This window comes from Vulpes lagopus, chromosome 3 (assembly GCF_018345385.1).
Source record: "Vulpes lagopus strain Blue_001 chromosome 3, ASM1834538v1, whole genome shotgun sequence".
NCBI lineage: Eukaryota > Metazoa > Chordata > Mammalia > Carnivora > Canidae > Vulpes > Vulpes lagopus.
This window is the reverse complement of record NC_054826.1, coordinates 81,148,837-81,175,290: the sequence shown is the minus strand read 5'-3', so window position 1 is coordinate 81,175,290 and position 26,454 is coordinate 81,148,837. Positions and strand designations below refer to the sequence as shown.

At 43.3% G+C, this 26,454-nt stretch overlaps 1 protein-coding gene across 8 annotated transcripts in view; it reads right to left on the bottom strand.

Moving 5' to 3' along the window:
• The window catches only part of DISC1 (DISC1 scaffold protein), a 350,357-nt gene that overhangs the window by 71,578 nt on the left and 252,325 nt on the right, over positions 1-26,454 (bottom strand). For all 8 annotated transcript variants that reach the window (XR_005986855.1, XR_005986856.1, XR_005986857.1 and 5 more), the window contains exon 10: positions 1,543-1,603. Coding sequence is in view for 5 of the 8 variants with exons in the window: in XM_041749370.1 (XP_041605304.1) it covers positions 1,543-1,603 (61 nt within the window). In the remaining 3 variants the exon portion in view is untranslated. The remainder of the gene's footprint in view (positions 1-1,542; positions 1,604-26,454) is intronic.

Below are 26,454 nucleotides of genomic sequence, written 5' to 3'. Positions count from 1 at the left end.
GGCCACACAGGGAGCCAGGCACAAGGATCTCTCCAGGCGGGTGATGAGCTATTCTCTGGGCTGGATACACAGCAGGGAGAGCTGGTTTGGAGGGAAAAGGATGAGTTCTGCGCATCCCTGTTCACTCAGTTCTGATGAAAAGGAGAGCAAAGATCAGAAGCAGCAGGAAACGAAGGGAACTAATGTTTGCTGACTGTCCACGAGGTGTGGACTTTATCTCTGCTGTTTAATAAAAACCACACCCTGACTCTAGAAGGCAGGTATCCCTCCTTCAGCTTGACAGCTAAAGAAGATGACAGTGAATATTTACTGGAAGTTGGTAGTTGGATAAGCTGTAGAGCTGCATTCTAAATGGGCGTGCATCTCTCCACCAGTGCCCAAGCTCATACGACCCCAAGCTGCCAGCCAGTAACCTAGTGGAACCTATGGTGTGTGTCATGCTTATGCTGAATATGCTGAAGACTTCCCCAGGCACAGATAGGAGAAGGTGAAGCTGGACTCAGAGCAGAGTACCTGATCCAGACAAGTATCCTACTTTCTTAGGAGGGGAGACATTTTCCGTGAGGATGCTCATACCTGCATGCCCTCCTTACCCCACACTCTCTCCTGACCATCTTTGTCATAGTTCCTCCCTGTGTCTGGGGCACTAGAAATAGATAAATATCAGTCAATATTAGAAGAACTTGCTTCTCGAGGCGTAGAAGAAATCCCATAGTACCTTCCTTGCCCCGCAGAGCAGAACTCAGCAAGGCAGCTCCTCTCAGTGTCTCTTAAGGGACAATATTTTAGCCAATGGCATTATCTCAGTTGACAAGGGTTTAAGACATAGCCTATTTAAAGAGTTATTTAACAATTCCAAAATGGTAGCAAAACAGTCCATAAAGCTAAATGACTCCCAGGGAAGAAAGTACGCATTACATTCTCATACTTGTTTCCTTAATTAGGAACAGATCCTAGTGGCTGGGATTTATTTTCATGAGTACACATCCACAAAAATGAGAAACATCTTGACATGCTGCAACATCCGTAATGTTTCTCAAACTGAATTCCTAATTGGGTTTAAAAAAAAAAAGGCAACCACAAATTTTCACGCTGGTTTTGAGTCAGGATTCAAAACAGAACCTAAGATGTGCATTTTTAAATATTGTTCCAAAACATGTATAAGCTGGGTCAAAATCCGTAAGACCCACTTCAGACATTAAAAAGAAAAAAGTAGAAAACAGACCAAGGCATGAATTCGGAATTTAACATGGCAAAGAAGATTCTTCCTATGGAACATGAAAACTAACTTGTGATCTCCCCCAGACATTTTTAAACAACCTAATCTATTTACCTTTTATAAAGAGGATAAAAGGACTGGGGGATGTTTATATGGCACCTGCTTGAATCCTGTTACAGAATTCAAAGGACTCCTTTCTCTGTGTTTTTCTGTTAACTTATTACAGAAATTGGCTAGGCTTTTTCTTTGCTTTCACTAAATTCTGTTACAGTTAGGAATCCAGGTGCACCATGGAGTCTTAATGAAGAAATTCTCATCCTTACCTACGCAGCTTGTCCTCAAGCACTTCCATGTACTTCATAGTATTCTCCTTCACATTCATTTCTGCAAAACAAAAATCCGAAGTTGATGCACTTGTACTCAAAGATTGAACAAAACCCAGAAGTGCCCAACTAAAAGCCTAAAACTCTCAGTCAGGCCAATAGTAATGATAACATCCTAGGTTTGGAAAGCCCTTAAATCCACTGAGATGGCTGTCTGGAGAGATGTGCTGGAAATGCTCTGAGGCCTCCAGGGTCTCTACTAGAGATAGAGCGTCCTTGTGCTGTGTTTTCAAAGGCAGCTCATTTGGTGGATGGTATGGAAGCTGCTGTGCTCTGTGCCTCCCACCATTCCCCCCTGGTAGTCAAGAGCTTGGTTGCAGAGGATGGAAAAAAAGACCAGAGTGGGAAACAACTCTCATCCTGTGGATGAACCAGAAAAACTTCACCAGTAGTAGCATGGGACTGCGGACCCTTTCACTAGACACACAGGGAAATGTGATCCTGATAGTATTTGACATAAATGGTTCAGCTTCCAAAGCTGGGATGTCAGAGGCCCCTCGAGATAAACTCAGAGCCTCGTAATTATCAAATTTTGGAGGAATAGATGATTGTTGTGCCCCAATGGATTAAAGAGGCATTTAACTAATAAAAAGAGATTTGGTCTTTTGTGAGTGAAGAAAATTTTTATTTCTGACCTCTTAGTGGGTTTAAAAAAAACAAACAAACATTGATTTACCATCATCACTTTTTTAAAAAATAAAGGGAAAAAAAAGGGGGGGGGAGGGACTCATCCTGTTTTACTATGTAAGTAAACATTTGTGTACTAAAAAAGAGAGAGAGATTCGGTGCACTCTGGGCAAGCCCAGACAGCCTCTGTTTCCTTCTCTGGGGAAAGAAAGTGCCATGCTCTCAAGGTGATCACTGATGGAGATGTGAATATGAAGCACCCAGAAGAGCAGGTGGCAGCAGAGAAGTCCCCATCAGATGGTAGCTGTAATTAGTGATGTTGCTGCCATTCCTATCATGACCATTATTATTGCTATTGTGGAGTTTATTAGTGTTTTTATTCCAACCTATATTCTCAAAGGCAAATCATGCATTGACACTCTAAAGTTGGGATGTGTGGAAAGCAGAATCCATACTGCCTGACTCTGCCCTGAGCCTGAGCCTAGAGGACACTCATGACCCGATTTTGTCAATATGTGTGTATTAGGGTATGGGACAGGGGCTACGTTTGTAACTGGAAAAAGTATCTCAAAATTCCTCATAAAGAAACCAAATATTTACATAGAAATTCAAACAAAAGTTCTGACTCATGAGTTCATAATAGATAAAAATAGAAATGTACCCAGTGAAAGCAATTATTTAAGTTGGTTTCTTTATCTTTTTGATTTATGCCAACCTCATTTACAACTTAAGGTGTGTTGAGGTTTTTTTTTCTCCAAATAAATATTTATTTTTAGCACCTACTGTGTGTTGAGTACTATGCTAGCACGGAGAATAAGGTGCGGTGGTAAGAATCCATGAAGCAGAAATCTGTTCACTAGTTCATCTGGAGCAAGTACTACAAATTTAGAATGTGCAAACTGGAAATACTCTTTTTCACATTCTACACATGTTTATGTGCCACACACTGTTCTAAGCCCTTGGAATAAACCTGTGAACAGAAGCAATAAAGATTCCTGCCTATATAACGCTTCATTCTGGTAAGGGCAGGTAATAAAGAATAAACATAAGAGTTTCACAGAAAACTAGAAGTTAGTACTACAAAGCAAGAGAAAGAAGGGTATCAGAATGGGGCTGCAGAGTGGTCAGGCATCATTAGGAAACTGACATTTGAGTAAAAGTATGAAGAGGTGGGGGGAGCACATGAGCAGCCATACTGGGAAGATCAGCACAGGTGGAAGGACCAACCTGTCTAAAGGTCCTAGGACAGGAGCACACCTGACTTCTCCAGCAACATCTAGAGCAGATTTTGTCTGGGAAAAGAGATGAAGGCAGAGAAATAGCTCAGCTCCCACCATGCAGGCCATTGTGGCAAGCTGTGTTTCCATAACATAGCCACAATAATATTCCCAGCCCCACACCCTATTCCAGAACCTGGCTGTTCTCCATCAAGCACTGAAATCGATTTCTCTCCTCTTCAGTCTGAACAGGCTATGACATTACAACCAATAGAGAATGACAGGAAGGATGCTCTTTAACCTCTGAGGCTAGGGTCCAGCTTCTGCCCACCTCTTTCTACTGGCAACTCAGCCACCAGGTTGTGTGGAAGCCCAAGCCACATGGAGAAGCCATGCATAGGTGTTCTGGCTGAAGGCCCAGGAGAAGCTTTCAGCCAACAGCCAGATATGTGAGTAAGCAAGCTTTCAGATGATCTGAGCCATAGAGTCTGAGGGACCCAGACATCATGAAACAGAGACAACCCACCTCTGTTGCTCCAGGTCTAAATGCCTGACACACAGAATTTGCACACACAATAAATGACTGTAAGTCATTAGGTTTTGGCATGATTTGTTATATAGCTATGGCTCCTGGAAAGCCATGTCAGGATTTTGAGTGCTCTGAGTGAAATGGGAAAACACTGGAGAAGAAAGGTGACAATCTGGCTCATGGCTGCTATGTTGAGATAGAGTCTAGGAAGGCACAAGAGAAGTCGAGAGACGGGAAAGTTAGAGTGATCATCTAGGACGAGGTAAGGGAGACTGAGACCATGGTGTTGCAGGAGTGGGTGATAAGAGGCAGATTTTGGATATAATTTAAAGATAGATATGGCAGGAGTTCCTGATGGATTGAATTCAGGTGTGTGAAAAAGAGACCCATCAAGAATGACTGCAAGGTTTTCACTCTGAGCCACTGGAAAACAGCATTGCTGTCAATGGAGATGGGAAGGTTTCACAGGTGAAACCAGTTTGGGGAGACGAGCAAGAGTTCAGTCTTAGACTGAAATTTGCTATGAGAGTAGAACTTAAATGTTCTTACCAAAAAAAAAAAGGTATACAAGTGGTGATGGATGTTTTCATTAACCAGATGAAGAGGGAAGGGGTTCTTTCACAACACACATATGTATCAAATCATCATGTTGTTTACTTTAATTTTTTTTTAATTTTTATTTATTTATGATAGTCACACGGAGAGAGAGAAAGAGAGGCAGAGACACAGGCAGAGGGAGAAGCAGGCTCCATGCACCAGGAGCCCGACATGGGACTCGATCCCGGGTCTCCAGGATCGTGCCCTAGGCCAAAGGCAGGTGCCAAACCGCTGCGCCACCCAGGGATCCCCATGTTGTTTACTTTAAATACCTTACAATTTTATTTGTCAATTATACCTCAATACACTGGAAAAAGATAAAAATAAAAGCAGTTGAGAAACTCAAAAAGAGTCCAATTTTGGATCTGATAACTTTGAGCTTATGAGCCATCCGGTGGGGATGTCAAGGACAAAGTTGGATATATGAGTCAAGAAAAGGTCTGGCATGCAGATGGCCATTTGGAAGATATTGGCAGGTGAAGCAGCGAGACTAGATGATATCACTTAGGAAGTGAGAGTAATTTAAGAAGCTCTTAGTGATCATATGTAACTATGGTTATATTGTGATAGCATCTTTCATCCAAAGGGGGAAAAATGCACAGCACCTCCCTTGAGGATAAGAAAGCCACACTCTTATGTTAAAATTAATCCAGATATATTCCATATTAATGATTTTGTTCAGAAATCACTACATACTTGGCTCATCTAAGCATCCAAGTCTCCAGTTAGTGACATTGCTGGACCCAAACAGGAACATAGGCAGTTTCATGTGCTTTTCCACTTGCCTAGAGGCTGCCATGTGACAAGGATGTCACACTGAAATCCCGCCTTCATTGGATCTTGACCCATCTCCCAGCCAGGCAGCCTAAAATGCCTTGCATGCATATGCACTAGGTTGACTCACAACAATCCAGAAAGGCCAGGACCATAGACAGGGAATTTAAGTTTTTATCTTCCTAAATAATATGCCCAAGTTGGCGTGCCTGGGCAGCTCAGTTGGTTGAGGTCTGACTCTTGATTCTCACTCAGGTCATGATCTCAGGGTGGCGAGATCGAGTCCCACATTGGGCTCCATGCTGGGCATAGAGCCTGCTTAAGATTCTCCGTCCCCCTCTCTAAAGAAAAAAAATGCCCAAGATGCAGTGAGAACAGAGCTCATCTTTTCTTCTCTTCTCATCGTGCCTCTGTTTCCTTTTTTCCTAATCTGTTCTTAGAGTGGACACTAGAAGAATGGTAGTGGTATTGAGGCAACCTTCTGAGAACCAAGGGTAGTGCTGAAGGAAGCTGAATACTCCAGGTCAGTAGGCCTCCTAATGAAAAATGCAGAAATATTTCCCCTCCTCTCCATTTGCTGAGGGAATCTGATATTCAGAGTTCGGCAATATTATCAGAATGGAATTCATATAATTAATTTCATGAATCCAATTAAGCAAAAACTGATTGATAATTAAGTGCAGTAAATCTGAAAACATTTAGCAGAGTGTGTGGTACAAACACAAATCAACATTATGGGAATTTAACCCAGGTTCTACTTCATACCAGGCACCATATGAGGCACTATTTAAATCTAAAAGAGACATGGCTTCAAGGGATACAGAGATAGCTATGGGGTGAGACTCTAACATGGATGTCTCCCTGGAGTGCACAGCAACATTTTCCATAAATCTTCATGATAACTGATAATCCACAAATGCCCCCAAGTCTGATGAAAAAACACTACCAAGTTGCCCAGCAATATCTTTTTTTTTTTTCCAGCAATATCCTTTTAAGCATACACAAGGAAGGTAAAGGAATGTTAAGTAGAAAACAGGCCTAACTTGGTTTTAATGCATTTTATCCTTTGTTTGCATCATAAAAGGACAGCAATATTTGTCAGGATACTAGTACAGGAAATGAGCAACATCCAGGCAGACTCACTATCAGATTGAAAGAAGCAGTGATATGGAGAACTTCAGCCCTACCACCTTTTTGATGCGTAAGGACAGCATCATGAGATCAGGACAATACCACCTCAAATTTGAAAATGGAAACCAAAGGGACTCCATCAGTTTAGCACGAATCACAAAGTTTGTCTAACATTTGCCATTTTCTCAGAAGAATTTGCCAATAACATAGTAATTCTAGTAACATGAGGTTTGGCCTCACTTTACAAAAATAAGTCATCAGACTTTTTTTTTTTTAAGATTTATTTATTTAACCATGAGAGACAGAGAGAGAGGGAGAGGGAGAGGCAGAGACATAGGCAGAGGGAGAAACAGGCTCTTCACAGGAGCCGATGCAGTGCTCGATCCCGGATCCAGGAATCACGACCTGAGCCAAAGGGAGTGGCCCAACCACTGAGCCACCCAGGCATCTCAAGTCATTAGATTTCAAATATCCTTATTCAAGGTTCGATTTAGACACAATTAGCTCCCACTAGTAAAATCCTCCAAAAGGAAGAGTGAAAGACACAGGAGGAATTACAGAATTCTGAGAAATTTTCAAACATCTAAAATAGTATTTTTCTGTTGGAGTGAATGAAAGAATTACTGTTTTTTTGAATAATCAAACTATGCATCGAGATGGAGTAGTAACACTAGGCTAATGAAGACCCAGGGAAGTCAAAGACACAGAAAAATGGACTTATAACTTGTTTGTCTTGATATGTGGGATGGATTAGTGTTGTCTAGGACCTTGAAAGATGGTGGAATCCATGCTGTGAAGCACTACACAAGTCAACTTTTACACTGGAGGGCAAGAGGGAAATGACAACCATGAGTGCCTGATAATAATAGAGTGATCTTGTAACACTGGAAAGTCACCATGCAGAAAACATGACACCAAGGTAATGATATCAATGACATTTCATTGAGCACTTCCTGGGCTTGTTCTAAACACTAAACAATGATAGTACCTACGAAGCAGCTCTATTATTATCCTCATTTTACGTAGATGACACAGAAAGGCAGCAAGGACCAAAGTCACACAGCCAGTGAGGGATCATCCCAGAGCCCATTGTTATGGAACCCATGACTTCCATTTTAAATAACACAGGGGTTCAGAAAATGCACATAGAATAAATACCTGTGAAATTTTAGCCACCAACAAAATGAAGCCGGTGTTCGCACAGAAAGTAAATCAAGGAAAGACCAAAGATTGCTCTAAAAAGTCAGAGCTGCAAAAAGCATGGACAATTATAAAGAACAGCCATCAATAAATGGAAACCTGATTGTATGTAAATTGCAGGGAAGAATGCTGCTAGCATATCTGCCTAAAATAAATCACCATTAATATGAATACATATTCACATATATATGTCTACATATATACATGTAAAGGGTATAGGCCAAGGTGATTTCATAGTAGGTTGCACCAGAAAATGATTAATAATTCTCTGAGGCTTATATTCATGTTGTTTGCTCCTAATAATAGGACGCCAACTTCACTTGGTTTTACAAACAGATTTTTATTTGCATGTATCTATTTGTTTATTTATAGCATTTTCTGTTACCACTATGCAAGGTGGTCATTTAAATAGAATCTCAGGTGGGTTCCTGGGCTTTTGGCTGGTCATTGTCAATTCCCTGGGGTGGATACCAAATAAACACACCATCACTAAATGAACAACGGCTTCACTTCTCATTGGCAGGTCATCATTCAGCGTGTTAATTTCTCTCTCTTTTTTCGTCTGATGTCGATAAGAGATTTGCAGAGAGAAGAAAAATGGCCAGATATGGATCTGACAGCATTAATAAATGATACCAAAGAGCAGGCTTCTCTTTTAGGGGCGTGCCTGACTCTCATTCTTATACCCACTAGAGTTTCTTCAATGCCTGCCTTGTGCCGAGTTGTGCATTGGGCACTGCCGCTGTAAACATGAATCACATGGCACTGCCACTGTAGACATGACTCAGATGCGGCCCTTAGCCTGGAGGACACCAGGTTTGGCAACAGAAAACAGTCACACAAATGCATGATGAATAAAAACGAGTCGAGTTCAGTGATTGAAACTTAAAACAGCAGTCTGTTCTGGGAGCGATGCAGAAGAGATTCCGCCCTGCGTGAGGGGGTTAGAAATGGACTTCCTGAGGAAGTGAATGAAGTAGAAATCTTAAAGGATTTTCCATGCTGGCTGAAGCCGCAGGAGGCATGGGTAATCTGAAACAGCAGTTGCACATAAAATCAGATTTGTGTTTTAGAATATTGGGCATTTAATGTCATATTATTTCACCCTCTCAATAATTTCTGAATCATTTTTTCCCCTCAGCTTACATTAAGATTAGTATCCCACACCAAAGAAGGCAGGGTGCCTGCAGGAATTGGGCAGATCCAAAAGCACAGGCTCTGAGCTTCTACCACCAGTATCACAGCCACACCTGGAAGCAGACACAGCGATGAACTCCTGCAACCAGATGTTCTCCTTTGGGGGGATCTGAGTAGGAATGTTGTGTTACGATAGGCTCACACTGGCAGAGGCACCCAAAGGTCAGAGGGTGGAAAAGCTTTTTCAGAACTGGGGCATCATCTGACTCTGTTGCCCACTAAGGAAGTAAAACTAATTATTCTGAACTGTGTTTATGCTTCACCTGTGCCATTTTGCTCCGCGTGCTGGTGTGTGGCAAAGGCCATCCCCCCAGATGCCTCGTGGCTGCCTCAGGGAGCCCTCCCCACTGCCCTTGAACCCAAAGCTCATCTCAGTGACTTGTCCATCTTGACACCCTTGTCTGTAGAAACCACGCCTGGTTGGGTGGGAAGAGATGGTGGGCAGGTAGGAAGGAAGGAGAAACGAGTAGGTAAGCTCTACTAGGTTTAAAAATATTTAATATATAGTGAGTGATTCCAGTCCATAAAAGATAAAAGCCCAGAGTTCCAATTTCACCTGCTGTGCTTGTCCCGAGTTAATTGGGTATCATCTGATACAGTAATTCTCACTTTCCCAGTTCAGACCTGCGCCTACATGCAATCTCCCGGTGCCCTTGAAGCACACAGCCTAATAAATCAGCACAATTCAAAGACAAGAAGAAAAACCAAGTATGCATGGTATGGAAAGCAGGTCAGAAAAAAAGCTAACGCTAATCCCGAGCAGCCTCACACCGCAGCCCCGGTGTGCATGTCCTCACCAGCCAAATGTTTCTACCAAATGGAAAGACAAGCTCCCTCTCCCAACTCTCCCTGCAAGACAGTAGCAGGCTCAGGTTCGACTTCTTGCTTTCTAGCACATATAACTTAAAAGACTTGAAGGGCACCTGTGTGGCTCGGTCATTTGAGCATCAAATCCTTGGTTTCGGCTCAGGCCTGGTCTTAGGGTCATGAGACTGAGCCCTGCATCAGCTCCCCGCTCAGCGAGGAGTGTGCTTGTCTCCTCCTCTATCTGCCCCTCCCCCCACTCCTGCACATGCACATAGGCGCTCTCTCTCTCAAATAAATAAATAAATCTTTAAAAAAAATAATTGAAAGAGTTGTGAACTGGAGATCCATTTACAATATTTTAAAAATTGCTTAAAATGTCTATTTATTTACATTGCCTGGTAGTGTACATTTGAGAATATATACTTTATTCTTTACTTCTTTCTCCTTACTCCCCTCAAACATGCACACCACACCCACAGATACACACATGATTTACTTCTCTTCTCTTTGACAGGCAGACTAAGGAATGGAATGTGGGGCTTGGTTTTTAAAACGGAATACTGTTTTCTTAAACAATATGTGTTTTTAAAAAAAAAGCCCAAATCCACATTTGATCTTCTTAAGCGAAGGAAAGTGAGCTCATGAGGTGCCAGCATGATGCATCCATGTGGGTGCATTATCTATTTACAATAACTCCCCAAATCCTTTTGAGGATAAGAAGACTGAGGCTGAAGGAAGTTCATTCAAGGAGTAACTAAAAAAACTCAGACCCAGTTCAGTTTTATAACAAAGTCTATGTGTTCTCAAATACATCATCCTGCTGCCCAATTGTCATGAAACATAACTGACGAATTTCACTGAAGGCATTCTATATTTCACAGAAGGAAAGAATTTACTTTTCCCTTAACTGTGAAAGATTTGAAACTGGCATCTCTATATTGGACACAAGAACACCCAAGGTCTGACCTGAGTTATTGCCCCTGCAAGAGAGATCCTGGAATGCTGGCAGGACAACTCAGAGTGTGCTCCAGGGCAAGGAACAGCAACTATCTGAAGCCAATGAGATCCCCAACTTCATGGATTCCCCATGTTGGATGTGCCCCTCTGAGCTATCTTGGGAAGTAACTAAGCAGGCAGCTCAGTTAATGGCCTTGCTCCTTGCACCCAGCAGATTTGGGCAAGGTAGTGCTAGGGATACAGAGGGAAAGATTTTAACATCACCAACAGCTCTGCTTATCAGTCCCATAGCATATCAACCCATGTTCACCACCTCCAGCAGAGGGATTATCTGCCCAACACCCTTCCGTTTTGAGGTGCTAATCATCCTCAACCCAACCCCTTACCGGCATATCCTAGCACCCACTGGCTTCTTGGCTGAGTCTTTCCTGGGTAGAGGAGACACTCATATGAACCAACTGGCTCCTTGCTCCAGAGTTTTCAAATGTGCACAAATTGAAGAGGATCCTCATTCTCCAGTGCCTTGCAGACAAATGGCTGGGGGCTGCGTGCAGCTACAATTGGGTCCCAGTTTGAAGATGAAGCTGACACAGATTAGCTCTCAAGGCCCTGGGCCCACCACCCCGCTGCCCAACCCATCCCCACCTCCACCATGGTGACTTGAGTCAATGCAGTGTCATTTCTGATGCCTGAGGGTCACACCTCTGCTCTGTTTCCTCTGCCTGGAATATCCTCTTCAAATGTTTTCTGCCTTCCTACCCACTAAGACACTCTCTGGGCTATAAGAGCCTGCTTTCTTGCCCTGTGCCCCCTCTTCCCATGGTGCCTCTCACTCCTTCTGGGCTTCTGCAGATCTTTCACACCTTCCTATAGCCATCAAGTTTATGTGGGACATGGCTGATCTCTCTGCTCAAATTGTATCTTCTTTGAACCCTTAGCGCCCAGCGCAATCCTGGGCTCAGAGGAGGTACCCAGTAGGTCCTGTGACACAAGCTATAGGCCAGGTATTATGCCAGCCACTGGGGAAGCCACAGTAGAGACCAGACAATTTCTGTTCTCAGGGGATTGACAGCCTGATAAGGAGATGGAAATCAGAACAGATTATCAGGATGCCAAGTGCCTGAGGTCATCAGAGAATGACTCCCTGGAGGGTGCAGGAGAGACACAAATGCAACCCAGGGTGAAGGGACAGGCAGGGCCACGTGGGCTCCCTGAAAAAGAGGACCTGTGAAATGAGAAGGAGATGAATCTACAGATACGCCTCAGTTCCATTATAAACAAAACAGCACACAGGAGATGAGAGCGAGAGGTATGGAATGAAATAAAGAGAGAAGGTTGCAGAACTCCCATCTTTAAACACCCAGTCATCAACCACACCTCCTGCAACAAAGAGACATCAACCTCCTGCTCACCCGTGCTTCTCATGCTACTTGGTGGGCACTTGAACAGGGCAACTCCCCAATAACCTGGATTACATGGGGACTACACAGACAATCCTGAGCCCTTACAAACTGTGACAACGTCTAAAAGTGAACTGGCTTTTTTTTTCCCCCCGCATAAAGGCCAGCTAGCAGCCACCACTACCAAATGATCCTTCCACCTGGGGTGAACAACCCAGGGTTTGGTTCCATTCAAGGCTCCAAACGAAGGGCATGCCTTTACCAAGCAGCAGACATGACCTCCCTCCAAGGTAAGACAATAGCACACAGCCCACAGGATGCAGTGCACAGTGTCCCCACCCTCCCCTCACTGTGCTCAAGTGCTAAAAGGAGGAGGTAGATGCAGACGTATCAAGAAGACACTCCCAAGAAGGCAAAATCCCTAAGATCCTACCTATCTAAGATCCTACCTATAGCTTTCTTGTTGATGTATTTTCTCAAGCCTTACACAGAAGAAGTGGGGAAAAAGCCAGATGGGTCACACTGAGGCACCAATCAGATGGGAACAATTTTCCATGTAGGGACAATTTCCCAAAAGTATGAGTTTAGGAGCACCTGGGTGGCTCAGTCAGTTAAGCGTCTGTCTTCAACTCAGGTCCTGATCTCAGGATCCTGGAATTGAAACCCGCAATGGGGCTCTCTGCTCAGTGGGGAGTCTGCTTCTCCCTCTCCCTCTGCCCTTCCCCACCTCTGCTCATTCTCTCTCTCTCTCTCTCTCTCTGTCTCTCTCTGTCTCAAATAAATAAATAAAATCTTTTTATAATAAAGTATGAGTTTAACTGGCTGTAAGATTCCTTCCTTCTAGTGACAACCCCCATCACAAACACACACACACACACACACACACACACACACACGCAGTGCCCACATCTAGGCACTTGCTGTCACCTCCACATGGCCCCATGACCAGGCCACACATGACCAGGCACCTGCTGCCGTGGACCAAGTCTTCTGAGAGGCCAGGTGTAAGCAGCATGCCTCTCCTCCCCTTCAACACACAGCCCATGCTGGCATGGGTCATAAAGCCAGGATGTTGAAAAAACTAGCAGAGGAAAAACATGAATAGTTTGCATCCCTGCTTCCTCAGGACAAACATGTGTCAGGTGGGAACGACCATACGATATAAAATCTCAGAGGAAAACAGCCTGAATGAAGCCTCTTGCTTCTGCCTGAAATGACTCATCTTCCCAAACTCTTCGGTCCAGGATCACCCTACTGGGACAGGCATCGGGGATGCAGGTCTTGTTGGGTGCTCATCTTGAGGGGTGGTGTGACCTTGTCCTCCAGGGCCTGGTACCAGACAACCAGGGACATCCCTGTGCCCCAGAGCCCTGCCCTGAAATTATTCAAACCAGCCAGTCCTCAGCCTGCATGCCCTGTTGCACCTGTCCCTTCCCTCACAATAAAGGCTCTTGACTACATTTCCCCCTCAATCCCTCTGCCTCCAGACTGAGCCCGGCACTTCCCCATGTGACCTCCATGGTGTGGCCTGTGCCTCCCCTTGGGACCTGTGACCTACAAACTCTCTTTTCAATGGCAATCGTTGGCCTGACCATACCTGATTAATAATAAAACCTATACTTGAAACTCTCAACTTAGGACAATAGAACATGCTACATTCAGCCATTTACCAGATTTATAATCAGATACACAGTATATGTGCCTTGTGCTGTATCTCTGCCCCAGCCTCACATAGAGTAGTGATGAGTCTGCTCTCACCAACATGTGCCACTAATTCTATAATGGACAAGGGAAAAGAAAGAGACAAGCCTTATCAGCAATGAATACAACATTATGAAAGAGCTGAATTTCAGCCTTATCAAAACAACTGCCAGGGAACATAATCCTTGAACTTCCACAGCCCAGGCAATGATGTGTAGTAGGAGGCTCCCAGATGGCTCCTTGCCGGGACAGGTATCAGGGATGCAGGCCTTGTTGGGTGCTCATCACGAGGGGTGGTAGGGCCGAGAGTGCCCACCCTGCACTTCTGAGGGTCTGACATGGTGCCCTGAACTGAGGCTTGGCACATCTGGCCATTGTATTTTCTTTTTTTTTTTTTTTTTAAATTTTTTATTTATTTACTTATGATAGTCATAGAGAGAGAGATAGAGAGGCAGAGACACAGGCAGAGGGAGAAGCAGGCTCCATGCACCGGTAGCCCGACGTGGGATTCGATCCTGGGTCTCCAGGATCGCGCCCTGGGCCAAAGGCAGGCGCCAAACCGCTGCGCCACCCAGGGATCCCCTGGCCATTGTATTTTCTATTTCTACTCAGGGAAGGCTGGCCGCAGAACTCTGGAAACTATTAGTTCTGTCTTTGCCAGGGCCACTCAGTTGGGCCCCCGGAACGGAAAGAACCTGAGATTCCCAACCTTTCTACGATGGCCCTTCTTTTTTTTTTTTTTTTTAATTTTTTTTATTATTATTTATTCATGATAGTCACAGAGAGAGAGAGGCAGAGACACAGGCAGAGGGAGAAGCAGGCTCCATGCACCGGGAGCCCGATGTGGGATTCGATCCCGGGTCTCCAGGATCGTGCCCTGGGCCAAAGGCAGGCGCCGAACCGCTGCGCCACCCAGGGATCCCCCGGCCCTTCTTATGAGAGAAAGGACATGAAACCTTGCTTAACACCCTGTGCTGGCTTCCCTTTGACCTTGGAAACAAATCTAGACCTTTCCACAAACCCTGCAGGTGCGGCACAGTCAGTCTCCTGTCTCCCCACCCACACCTCACCCCCTGGCACCCTGGCCTGGCCTCAACCTCTCCACACTAGACTCTTTCCCTGCCCTCTGCCTGGCCCTCCTCCCCTGCTCCCTGGGCAGAAGCTGTTTTCTTATCCGTAAGCTTCAGCTCAAATGTTGACTCCTTAGAGGGCGCTTCCCCCTTGGTCACTGGCTGCTTTCTATCCCAGTTATTTTCTCTCTGATCCTTGATTGTTGCCTTCATGGGCCTTACAACATCTGGTATTTATTCTATCTATGGGCTCATTTACCTGGTAGTGGTAGTGGTGGTGGTGGTTTTCATCTGTTTTTATTTCTCTGTCCCTCTCTTTAGGTTTCAGGAGTACAGCACCCCACAGTGCATTTCCCTATGCATTTGTTAGATTATCTATTAGCTTTGTTACAACGTGCATCTTATTTCGCTTCCCTGGCGTTGCTGCTGAGTCTTGCTATTGCTTCATACAGCAGAGAATGGCATGTGGGGAAACATCCTGACTATGAGCACAGGCAGGGGGCATTCCGGCATCCCTGGGGAGAGTGAGGGTCAGCTGTGGGCCGAGTGTCAGGAGACATCAGGGGTCACTGGTGCCTTATAGACTCAACTTCAGTATGAACACTCAGCACTACCCCCTGCAAGGGCTCTCCAGCTCACAGCCTATGGCTACAGAGCAGCTTCATATAGGAATGCACGTGAGAGCACAAGGTTTTATGGGCCAACTTCTAACGTGAGAATGGGAATTCAGGACTGTGGGTGAAGAGAGTGCCTAAGCCAGCCCACCTGTTCTCATAGGTGCCTAGGAGAGCAGGGTATGTAAGTCAGGGGGTCTGTACCCACTGCTAATGCCAGCATCTTAATCAGCTCCCACCTGCCGTCTGCAGTGGGCATGGCAGAGACAGAGAAATGCGTTGGCTAGAAAGCAGAAGAATGTTGAAACTCCCACTGCGATTCACAGTGCAAGCTGCCCCTCATGCAATTGAGAATGAAATGCAGCAAATGTTGAGGCTGAATCTCATTTTTAGTCTTTGACTTTGGAAATTGTATTTGGGGTAATGCTAATGTGAAGAGAGTGTATTAAAACAAAGTACAATAATAACATGGGGCATCTCTTCATAGCTTACAAGTGTCTTCCTTCCTTCCTTCCTCCCTTCCTTCCTTCCTCCCTCCCTCCCTTTTGCTCTCCCTCCCTCTCTCCCTCCCTCCTTCCCTCCTTCCCTCTCAAACACACCCTAAAGAGCACAAGATCCATGAGAATTTAAAAATAGCCTAACATGGATTTCAAGTAGAGTAAACTAAATGAGTCCAATTTTCTATGCCTTTCATTTTAAATTATGCGCTAAATGTCTAGAAGCATGAGATGTAAGTGAGGAGGATGGGACATTTAAAATCTAATTTTCAAAAATTGGGTCCTAAGGCAGAACAGTGAAAATGCATTTACACATATAATTGTGCCTGCAAATCAATACTGGCAGAGCAAGTGCCCCTTTGGCTGGTGAGATCGCCTGGCCTGGGTTCACGAAGCCCCAGGAAGCCAATGCACTGGTTTGGTGGGTATGCACTGAGCCCCTGTTTGGTGCCAGCCGGTGATCCAGCCCATGGCCTCAGCAACCTGGTGAACTAGCGAGGGAATAGCAGGGGTAAAGAGGTCTTTACAACACTGTAGGAGGGAAGAGGAGAGGCCAAGACAGAACAGCTAGTGAGCACAAAGACAGGCGCTTCCCATAGCAGAGAGACCAGTGGGGGTCAGGGAGGAGACATGCGGGAGAAGAACATAGCTGAAATCCAAGTGCTGTGCAAGGAACAGGGCAGGTAGCAAGGCAGAGAGACCAGGGTGACACCTTGAAAAGAAGGAACTCCTGTACCGGCTCGGAAGTAAAGGGAGAAAGGACACACTTGGGAAACTAAACGTTCAGGCTAGCTGAAGATTAACGTGGGAGGAAGGCGGGGGAAGGGGGGCAGTAAGGGGCATAGGGAGAAACAAGGATGGAGAGAGGAAGCAGAGGGAAGTCAAGGAAGGCCTCATAGGTCCCCGTGGGAATGTGGGTTTCCTCCTACAAAGGGAAGCCTTTTGGGGTTTGACAGATGAGTGTGTTATGTCCATGAGAACAATTTCCCTGCAGCTACACTGCAGAATGGGTTGGCTGTAGGGAAGAGGACTGCAGGTGAGAGGATCTCTTCAACACTGCTACTATGATGCAGGAGGCCTGGATTCAGATCACGTTCGTGGGATGGACAAAGTGGGTTGATCTAAAAGACAGTAGGGAGGGACCCCTGGGTGGCTCAGTGGTTGAGTGTCTGCCTTGGCCTCAGGTCATGATCCCGGGGTCCTGGGATGGAGTCCCACATTGGACTCCCCCCAGGAAGCCTGCTTCTCCCTCTGCCTGTGTCTCTGCCTCTCTGTGTGTCTCTCATGAATAAATAAAATATTTAAAAAACAATTAAAAAATAAAGACAGTAGGGAAATACAATTAACAGGAATTAGCTTTGGGTTGAATTCATTCATTCATTCACTCAGCAACTACATATCAAACAACTATTATGGGCTGGGCACTAGTCTAGAAGCTAGCAATACAACAGTGGAAACAAGAGTATTAAATAAGTGGGTATTTGTACAACTGCTCAGAGGTGCCTAAACTCGTTTGGGAACTTCTGTGTTACTGCTTGTTAAATAGAATGAATACAATAAAACAGACAAAGGGTTTCGGAAGTGGACGTGGGTAGGGGGGTGGGGTAACTGGGTGACGGGCACTAGGAGGGCACTTGATGGGATGAGCACTGGGTGTTATACTGTATGTTGGCAAATTGAATTTAAATTTAAGAAAAAAGGAAGGAAATTCTTACAAACTTTGCTGTGGCATATGTATGATCATAGCTTTTGAGAAATGAAAAAAATAGGATTATTGTGAAGTTAAAAAAAAAACAGACATGGAGCCTACATTCCAAGTGGGGAGAGAGAAAAGCAAAGAAGTGAGTATAATACAGCAGATGTCGATAAGTATAAAAAGACAACGTGGGGGCGCCTGGGCATCACTGTCGCCTAGGCGTTCGACTCTTGGATTTGGCTCAGGGCGTGATCTCAGGTGTTGTGAGATTGAGCCCCGTGTCGGGCTCAGCACTCAGCACGGAGTCGGCTTGGGACTCTCTCTCCCTCTCCCTCTGCCCCTCCCGCACTTTTTCTCTCTCTCAAATAATCTTAAAAAAAAAAAAAAAAAAAAGACAATGTGTGTATCAGGGGAGGGCTGCCATCTTAAACAGGATGATCAAAAAAAATAAAAAATAAAAATAAATAAAAAATAAAATAAACAGGATGATCAGGGGAGCCTTCCTTGAGATGGTGACAGTTCAACAAAGACCCAATGGAGGTGAGGCCACACAAGCAGTCAGAGAGAAGGAATACAGCATAAAGCCAGGTCTCTGGGTTGGTGGGTCGGCAATGGAGAACACCAGAGGAAGAGAAGATTTAGGAAGGAAGAAAATTAGTTCACTTTCTAATAGGTAGGGTTGGACATGTCTTTAAGATATCCGGGTAGAGCTGCCCAGCAGAAGGTGGTCCTGACGGGATGGAATTCAGCAAGGTGAACAGGGATTCGTTGTCCTTTACATGGTGAGTTGAAGCTGTGAGAGTAGACAGACCATTCAGGATGGATGTATTCATTTCCTATGGCTGGTGCAACAAATTGCTACGAACTTAGCAGCTGAAAACAACAGAAATGTATTATCTCACAGTTCTGCAGGTAGAAAGTAGCACATCATGGCTCAGCTGGTTCTTTGCTCAGAGCCTCACAGGATGAAATCAAGGTTGTTAGTAGAATCCAGATCTGCGAGACTTCAGGTCCCCATTTCCTTGCTGGCTGTCAGCCAAGTGTGGTTCTCAGCTCCTAGAGGTTCCCACAATCCCCAGCTACTGGCCCCATCTCTCCATCCTCAAAGCCAACAGTCACTGCTTTTAAAGGCTCTTCTGATTAGATTGGGCCCTCCTTTTTCATCCAGGTTGCTCAGCCCATCTCAAGATCTTTAACCTCAGTCATATCTGCAAAGTCCTTTTTGCCAAGGACATCCCATATTCACCGGTCTGGGGATTAGGGCGTGACACCTTGAAGGCCATTACTCAACCTAACACACTAGCCATGTAGCATGAAAAGAAAAGGTGGCTGGGGACAGAATTCCAAGGATCAAAACCTTAGAAAGATGAGCAGAAAAGGAGGAGCTGGCAAAGGTGACAGTGGAGTGATGGGGAAAGTAACAGGACCCCAGCAGGGTAGGGTCTATAGAAGCAAATTAAAAGTACAATGTTTCCAAAATGGTCAGCAGGAGTAGACACTGCCAAAAGGGCTGGAAAAAAATCAGCGAGTTTTGTAATGAAAGGGTTACCAGTGATCTACAACTGCTTTCTCACACACACACACCCCAACCGCAGCCTGGACATCCCAGAACCAGCCGGCAGAGCTGTGTGGAGGAGGGGACAAGGTTTCAATGTCATCCCACTGGTGGGTACCAGGACCTCCTCAGTCAAATAGACATGAACCTGGTTCTGAAATCATCAACCTGATTTTCATCCCACATGCACGTTCTCCCTCCCCTGGAACAACAGGAGAGCTTCATGTGTGGAAGAGGCAGAGAATGGAGCCCCTTCCCTGCAAATCTGCAGACAGTGATCCCCCTGATATGTGGAAGCACTAAATGCCAACAGAAAATCCATTCTGAAATCCCCATAGTTTCCTGGTATTTGTTTTAAGTATTTAAAATGCATTAGGCTTGACACTAAAATGGTTAATAAGTTAATGTCCTAGATATTTAGGAGGAGGTAGGTATAAAATTATTGGCTTAAAATGATCCCAGTGAAACCATTTCTTCTGACAAGATCATAAAATGCACTTTCCCAGTGAGTCATATATAACTGGCTCATGTCTTTTTTTTTTTTAATTTTTATTTATTTACAATAGTCACACACACACACACAGAGAGAGAGAGAGAGAGAGAGAGAGAGAGAGAGAGGCAGAGACATGGGCAGAGGGAGAAGCAGGCTCCATGCACCGGGAGCCCGATGTGGGATTCGATCCCGGGTCTCCAGGATCACACCCTGAGCCAAAGGCAGGCGCTAAACAGCTGTGCCACCCAGGGATCCCCCTGGCTCATGTCTATAATAAAATGGGCGTTTGGGTTTAATGGAAGGCAGAACCTGTGAGTCTTTGGATTAAAGGGTAATTTTCACCTCATGTTGCTGTGCATTTGAGGGATCGTGGTATCTTCTTCCCGACACTTTTTCTGTCATCCACCTCGAGATAAGTGAGCAGCCTCTCCTTATCACAGGCCACGTTATAAATGTGTGTTGGGCGGTGACCCCTCTGACCAAAAGGAAAAAGAAAACAATGGGAAGGCTAGACTGTGTTTTTGATTGTACAGATACCATCAGGCAGGCCCTGGCACTACCTCAGAATCCCATTAGGTTTTAACAGGGAGTTGGTCTTAAGGGATTGTGAGAATAGATTCATTTTGTTTAAATATCAGAAGATAATGTGGGTGGAACTCCTGTTGGCTTGTTCTCAGCGACAGGTGTGGAGATCCAGAGACATAAAGGCGCGTGGCCTCCATCCCTGGTACACGCACAGCTGCCGAATCTTTTGAGACAGGTTTTGTCAGCCTGCGTGTGATTCTAGGCCCTGGGGTTTTCTCGATTGCACCATTTGCATTGTGCAAGTCTTTCTGTCATCTGCCTCCCACCAATGAAAACAGGAGAAAAGTCCCTGAAGATGAAAAATGCAATGCTGTCATCTCACTGCTGCCCATGGCACGGTGGGAGAGGGTACAGAGGGACAAGACCGGCCCCACATAGTCACATTTGGTCCTGTGGGGCCCAGAAATGGGTCACTGGACTCCTGGACAGAGCGAGTAGCTCTTCAAGGGAACACAGGCAGGGGTCGTGAAAGCAGTTAGTTCGTGTGGAGGAAGTGGAGCAGAGCAGGGCTGGGAGCCCCAGGTGATACTCGTGATACTCGTAACTTCCATACCTGCAACTAGGGGTGGTCTACGTGACTATTTACACAATACTGTAAAATAATACTTCACTGTGTATTATATTATTGTTATATATTATTCTATTAAATGTTGTGCATTGTACACTTCTACATACTCAAATTAGTGAATATTTATATATGACCAGACATACACACACACACATATTTATATACACACACACACACACGTATTTATATATGACCCATACACACACACATATATATATGTATAACCTAACATACTGCATTTTATGGGCAACTTAAGAGATTTCCAAGGGCAATTTTAAACATGCTTTATTTTTACCTTAAACTTCACCTTTCGAACCCAATCCCTACATAAGGAAAAATTCCTCTACTTTCTGAACTGGCTTTCTATGACTGCCCAGTAAACACCGGGACTATAGGGGGATGCAAGTTGTTTGAAAGGTGTTTTCATGACTCTCCTCAAAAAGGCTTTAAACTCATTATGTTCTCTGAAATCAGCTACTGCTGAGCAATGCCATATTGCGTGTGAAGAACAATATGTGCATTTGTGAGACATTCCCAACCTTCATCTAAACTTTCCTGCTTTAGAAATTCAGGACCTGAATTTTGAGAACCACTTTAATAAAATTTAGTGTTTCCCCTTTCCTTGTGTGGATTTATTTCCTTTGTGTTCATGAGGCTGTTAAAAAAAAAAATTGTGTTACAAAGGGGGGGGCCCACCCAGCATTGTTCCCAAGTGGCATGGCTTCCCCTGGTCGATGCCACTTGCATACTAAACCGACAGTCCCCCGAGGTTCGGCTCAGCACTCCCCATAAAGTCCAGAGAACAGACTGGATCATCCTGCTGTATTAAGATGTCCTGAACTCTCTTTAACACAATCCTTCCTTGTCCCATTTTGGCAAGAGCTCCCTCTGAATGTGAGCACACAAGGGCTATGTCATTTATCTCTCTGGCTCAGACCCAACCACAAGTTAATCCCTGCAGGCTGTTCAAACAAGAACAGGAGACTCCAAGATAAACCCCTTCCTCGAGTTTCACCAAACCTCTCTCTAAATCAACTCCAGTGAAAGCTGCACATCTCTGAGTAAGCTCTGCACTTCAAATGGAGGAGATCACCTGCTCAGAAATGGAAGTCAAGCTTCAATTGTGAAATTGAACAATGTATCTGATCAAAATAAGGGACTACACATTTTCTGTAATTTCATCAAACAGATCATTCACATAATGACAGATTTAGCTGCTTTTCATCTAATTGGGTAACAATACATAAAATGTACATCTTAAAGCTGAAAGCAGTGTGCATTTAAGAAAAAAAATCAACACTAAGATCAAAATTTTGATCTTATACGTCTAATATTTCTACTGGGATTTGTATTCCCAGTAAGTATTCTCAGAAATCTTTCCCTTTTTCTTTCATCTATCTGTGCTATGTGGTGCCCACTAAAACTCAGCACAGACATGGTAAGTGTACTGGCCCTACAGGGGGATATGGGGTGGCTCTTCCCAGTGGTGCACATCCCATGGGAGGCTCTCGGTCAACCACATTGACTCAAATTTGGAGAGGGTAGGAGACTGGGCCAAGGAGGGTGGCCACTGGGGGAACTGCTGGATTCTGTCCCAAGCTTTTGCGTTGCAAATATATCCCTACTTAATTTATGACACTAAGTCTTCCCCCACTGTCTTAATTTGTTTAGGCCACTGTAACAAAAATATCATAGTCAGAATGTTCATAAACAACAGAAATTTTTTCTCACCGTTCTGGAGGCTGGGAAGTCTAAGAGCAAGGTGCTACCAGGTTGGGTGTCTGATGAGAGTCTACTTCCTGTTCTTTTCACTGTGTCTTCAACATGGTGGAAAGGGCAAGAGACTTCTCTGGGGTCTCTTTTATAAAGTTACCAATACCATGTATGAGGGCCCCACACTCATGACCTAAACTCCTCTCAATAAAAACCATCATGTCAAGCATTAGAATTTAACATTAAGAATTTTAGAGGGACACATACATTCAGCCAATAGCACCCATCAGTAATATGCTTGATCAAATATATTTAGAGGAAGCCAGGTGAAAACAAGATACAATATTTTTTTTCTGGACATTCATGAATTACTTTATGAAAATCAGAGATACCAGGAAATATCACAGAACTAGGTATAAGAATGAGGTGGAGCTGGTGTGCCATAATCAAAATAACAGACCCAGAAATGTTTGAGAGGTGGCAATAAATGGCTGGATGATTTATTTTGTGCAGGATTGTTTTTAGGAGCATTACTATAGCTACTTATTGTTTTTGCTTTGAAAGCAAGAACCCAAAGCTCTTCTTATAATTGAAAGATAGTAGAGGATAAGTGGTCATGAGGAAGCCTGTGGATAAAGGCTAACCTGGGTTAGCTCTGCAATGCAGCAGTACCGTCTACTTGGGCAAGCTAATTAATGTCTCTACACATCATTTCCTCATCTGACAACTGGGACAATACTTGTACTTCCCTCATAAGGTGGTCATAAGGAATCAAGGAAATAAGGAGTACTCAAGAACTCTTAACTTTTATCTTTTCCTGCTTTTGCTATCATCATTAGTTTCACCATCACCATGATAGAGCTGTTGGGGTGGCACAGGGACATTCCCTTCCATTTCACATATTATTACTTTTGGTTTTTCTTCTCTTCCAGTTTTATTAAGAAACAATTGATATACACCACTGTGTATGTGTAAGGCATATAGCATGATGATTTGATTTACCTACATTGTAAAATAACGATCACAATGGGTTAACAATCATCATCTCTTATAGATACAATTTTTTAAAAAGAAAAAATTCTCCTTGTTATGAGAACTATTAGGATCTACCTCTTAGGTTTACTATGGATCACACAGTAGTGTGAACTACAGTCATCAAGGTGCACATACATCAGAGCCCTACTGCTTATTTATCTTATAACTCAGAGTTTGTACCTTTAATCATTCTTCCTTCAATCTCCCTTCAATCTCCCCCCTGCCCTTGCCTCTGGTAACCACAAACCTTATCTCTTTTTCTATGAGTTTAAGGTCATTTTTTAAAATTAGATTCCATTTACAGTGAGATTAAACAGTATTTGTCTTTCTCCATCTGATTTACTTCATTTAGCATAATGCCCTCAAGGTCTGACCATGTTGTCACAAATGGTAGAATTTCTTCATTTTTTATGGCTGAATAATAATCCCCTGTGTGAAGTGAAATAATTTCTTTATTTATTCATCCATTGCTGGACCATTGGGTTGTTTCAATTGTAATTGACTATTGTAAATAATACTGCCATGAACACAAGGGTGAGGGTACAAATATCTTTTCAAGTTAGTGTTTTCATTTCTTTTGGATGTATTCCCAGGAGAATTACTGGCATATGGTATTGTTATTTTTAATTTTTTGAGGAACCTCCATACTGTTTTCCACAGTGGCTGCACCAGTTTGTATTCCCAGCAGCAGTGCATGAGGATTCTCTTTTCTCCACATCCTCACCAGAATTTGTGATCTCTTGTCTTTTTGATATGGCCATTCTAACAAGGCATGAGGTGATATCTCATTGTAGTTTTAATATGCATTTCCCTAATGACTAGCAATGTTGGGCATTTTTTCATGTACCTGCTGGTCATTCATATGTTTTCTTTGGAAAAATGTCTTCTTAGGGCCTTCATTCATTTTTATGTTGGATTATTTGCTTTCTGCTACTGAATTTTATGACCTCTTCATATATTTTGGATATTAACCCCTTATCAGATATGTGATTTGCAAATATTTTTCCCCATCCTGTAGAGTGGCTTTTCACTTTGTTGATTTTTTTTTTCTGTGCATAAGCCTTTTAGTTTTATGTAGTTCCACTTGTTTATTTTTAATTTTGTTGCTGGTGCTTTAAGTGTGGCTTCCTAAAAATCATTACCAAGACCTGTGTCAAGGAGTGTTATGCCTACATTTTCTTCTAGGAGTTTCGTGGTGTCAGGTCTTACATGTAAGTCTTTAACTCAGGTTGAGTTAATTTTTAGGAGTGGGGTAAGATAGAGGTCAAGTTTCATTCTTTTATATGTGAATAGACAGTTTTCCTGGCACCATTTATTGAAGAAACTGTCTTTTCCCCATGGAGTATTCTTGGCTGTCGTGTCAAATATTAGTTGACATAAAGTTAGGATTTATTTCTGGGCTCTCTATTGTATTCCATTGTCCAGTTATCTATTTTTATGCCTGTACCATACTGTTTTAGTTACTATAATTTTATAGCATAGCTTAAAATCAGGTATTGTGATGTCTCCTGATCTGTTCTTCTTTCTCAGGATTTCTTTAGCTATTCAGGGTCTTTTGAGGTTCCACATAAATTATAAGATTCTTTTTTTTAACTTATATAAAAATGCCATTGGGATCTTGATAGAATTGCATTGAAGCTATAGTGGCTTTTAGTTGTATTGACATATTAGCAATATTAATTCTTCCAGTCCATAAACACAGGATGTTTTTCCATTTATTTAGATCTTCTCTGATTTCTTTCATCAACGTCTCTCATAGTTCTCAGAGTAGAGATCTTTTACCTCCCTAATTACCTAAGCTTTTTACTGCATTACTGCATTGTAAATGAGATCAGTTTATCTTTTTTTCAGAAAATTCATTGCAAGTGTTTAGAAATGCTACTGATTTTTATACGTTAATTTTGTATTCTGCAACTTGACTAAATTCATTGATTAGTTCTAAACAGTGTTTTAGTTGAGTCATTAAAGTATTTTGTACATAAAATCATGTCATCTGTAAATAGAGACAATTTTACATCTTCTTTTTCAATTCTAATGCCTTTTTCTTTTTCTTATCTGATTGCTCTTGCCAGAACTTCCAGTACTATTTTCAATAGGAGTGATGAGATTAGGCACCGCACGTCCTATTCCTGATCTTACAGAAAAAGTTTTCAATCTTTCACCACTGAGTATAATATTGGCTATGAGCTTGTCATATTTAGCCTTTGTTATGTTGAGATAAGTTTCTACTATGCCTAATTCATTAAGTTTCCATGGTGAGTGGTTGTTGATTTTTTGTTGACTGCTTTGTCTATGTCTGCTGAGATGATCATATGATTCTTTTCCTTCATTCTATTAACTCCTGTAAGATCAGGAATAAGACGTGCGGTGCCTAATCTCCAATCCAGAAGTAACATACTGATTTGCACATGTTGAACCACCTTTGTATCCCTGGTATAAATCCCACTTGATCATGGTGAATGCTCCTTTCAATGTGTGCTGAATTCAGTTTGCTAGCATTTTGTTGAGAAGGGTTTTTGCTAATAGGACTATAAATTGAGCTTAATTTATAGAGTAGCTTTACAACTTGATCAGTGCTCTCCAAGGTTGAGAATCAGAAGTATAATAGGATTTTTCACAAGTTGTGAGAAGAACAGAAATTTTGAATTATAGTGTATTAATGCCAGATAAATGTTCAATATATCCAATAGAGATAAAGTATTCTTCATTTTAGAATTATTTCTAGCCTCGGTCACCCATTGAACTTAGAATACTGAAAGATATGAGACTGGCTTCCTCGAGAGGCAGTGGGGCACAGTAGAAAGAAGAAAGCTGTAGGTTTCACAATTCCAAAAGCACGGTGCACATGAACTATAATGGGAATGATGTCCCTGGATTTGGCAGTGCCAT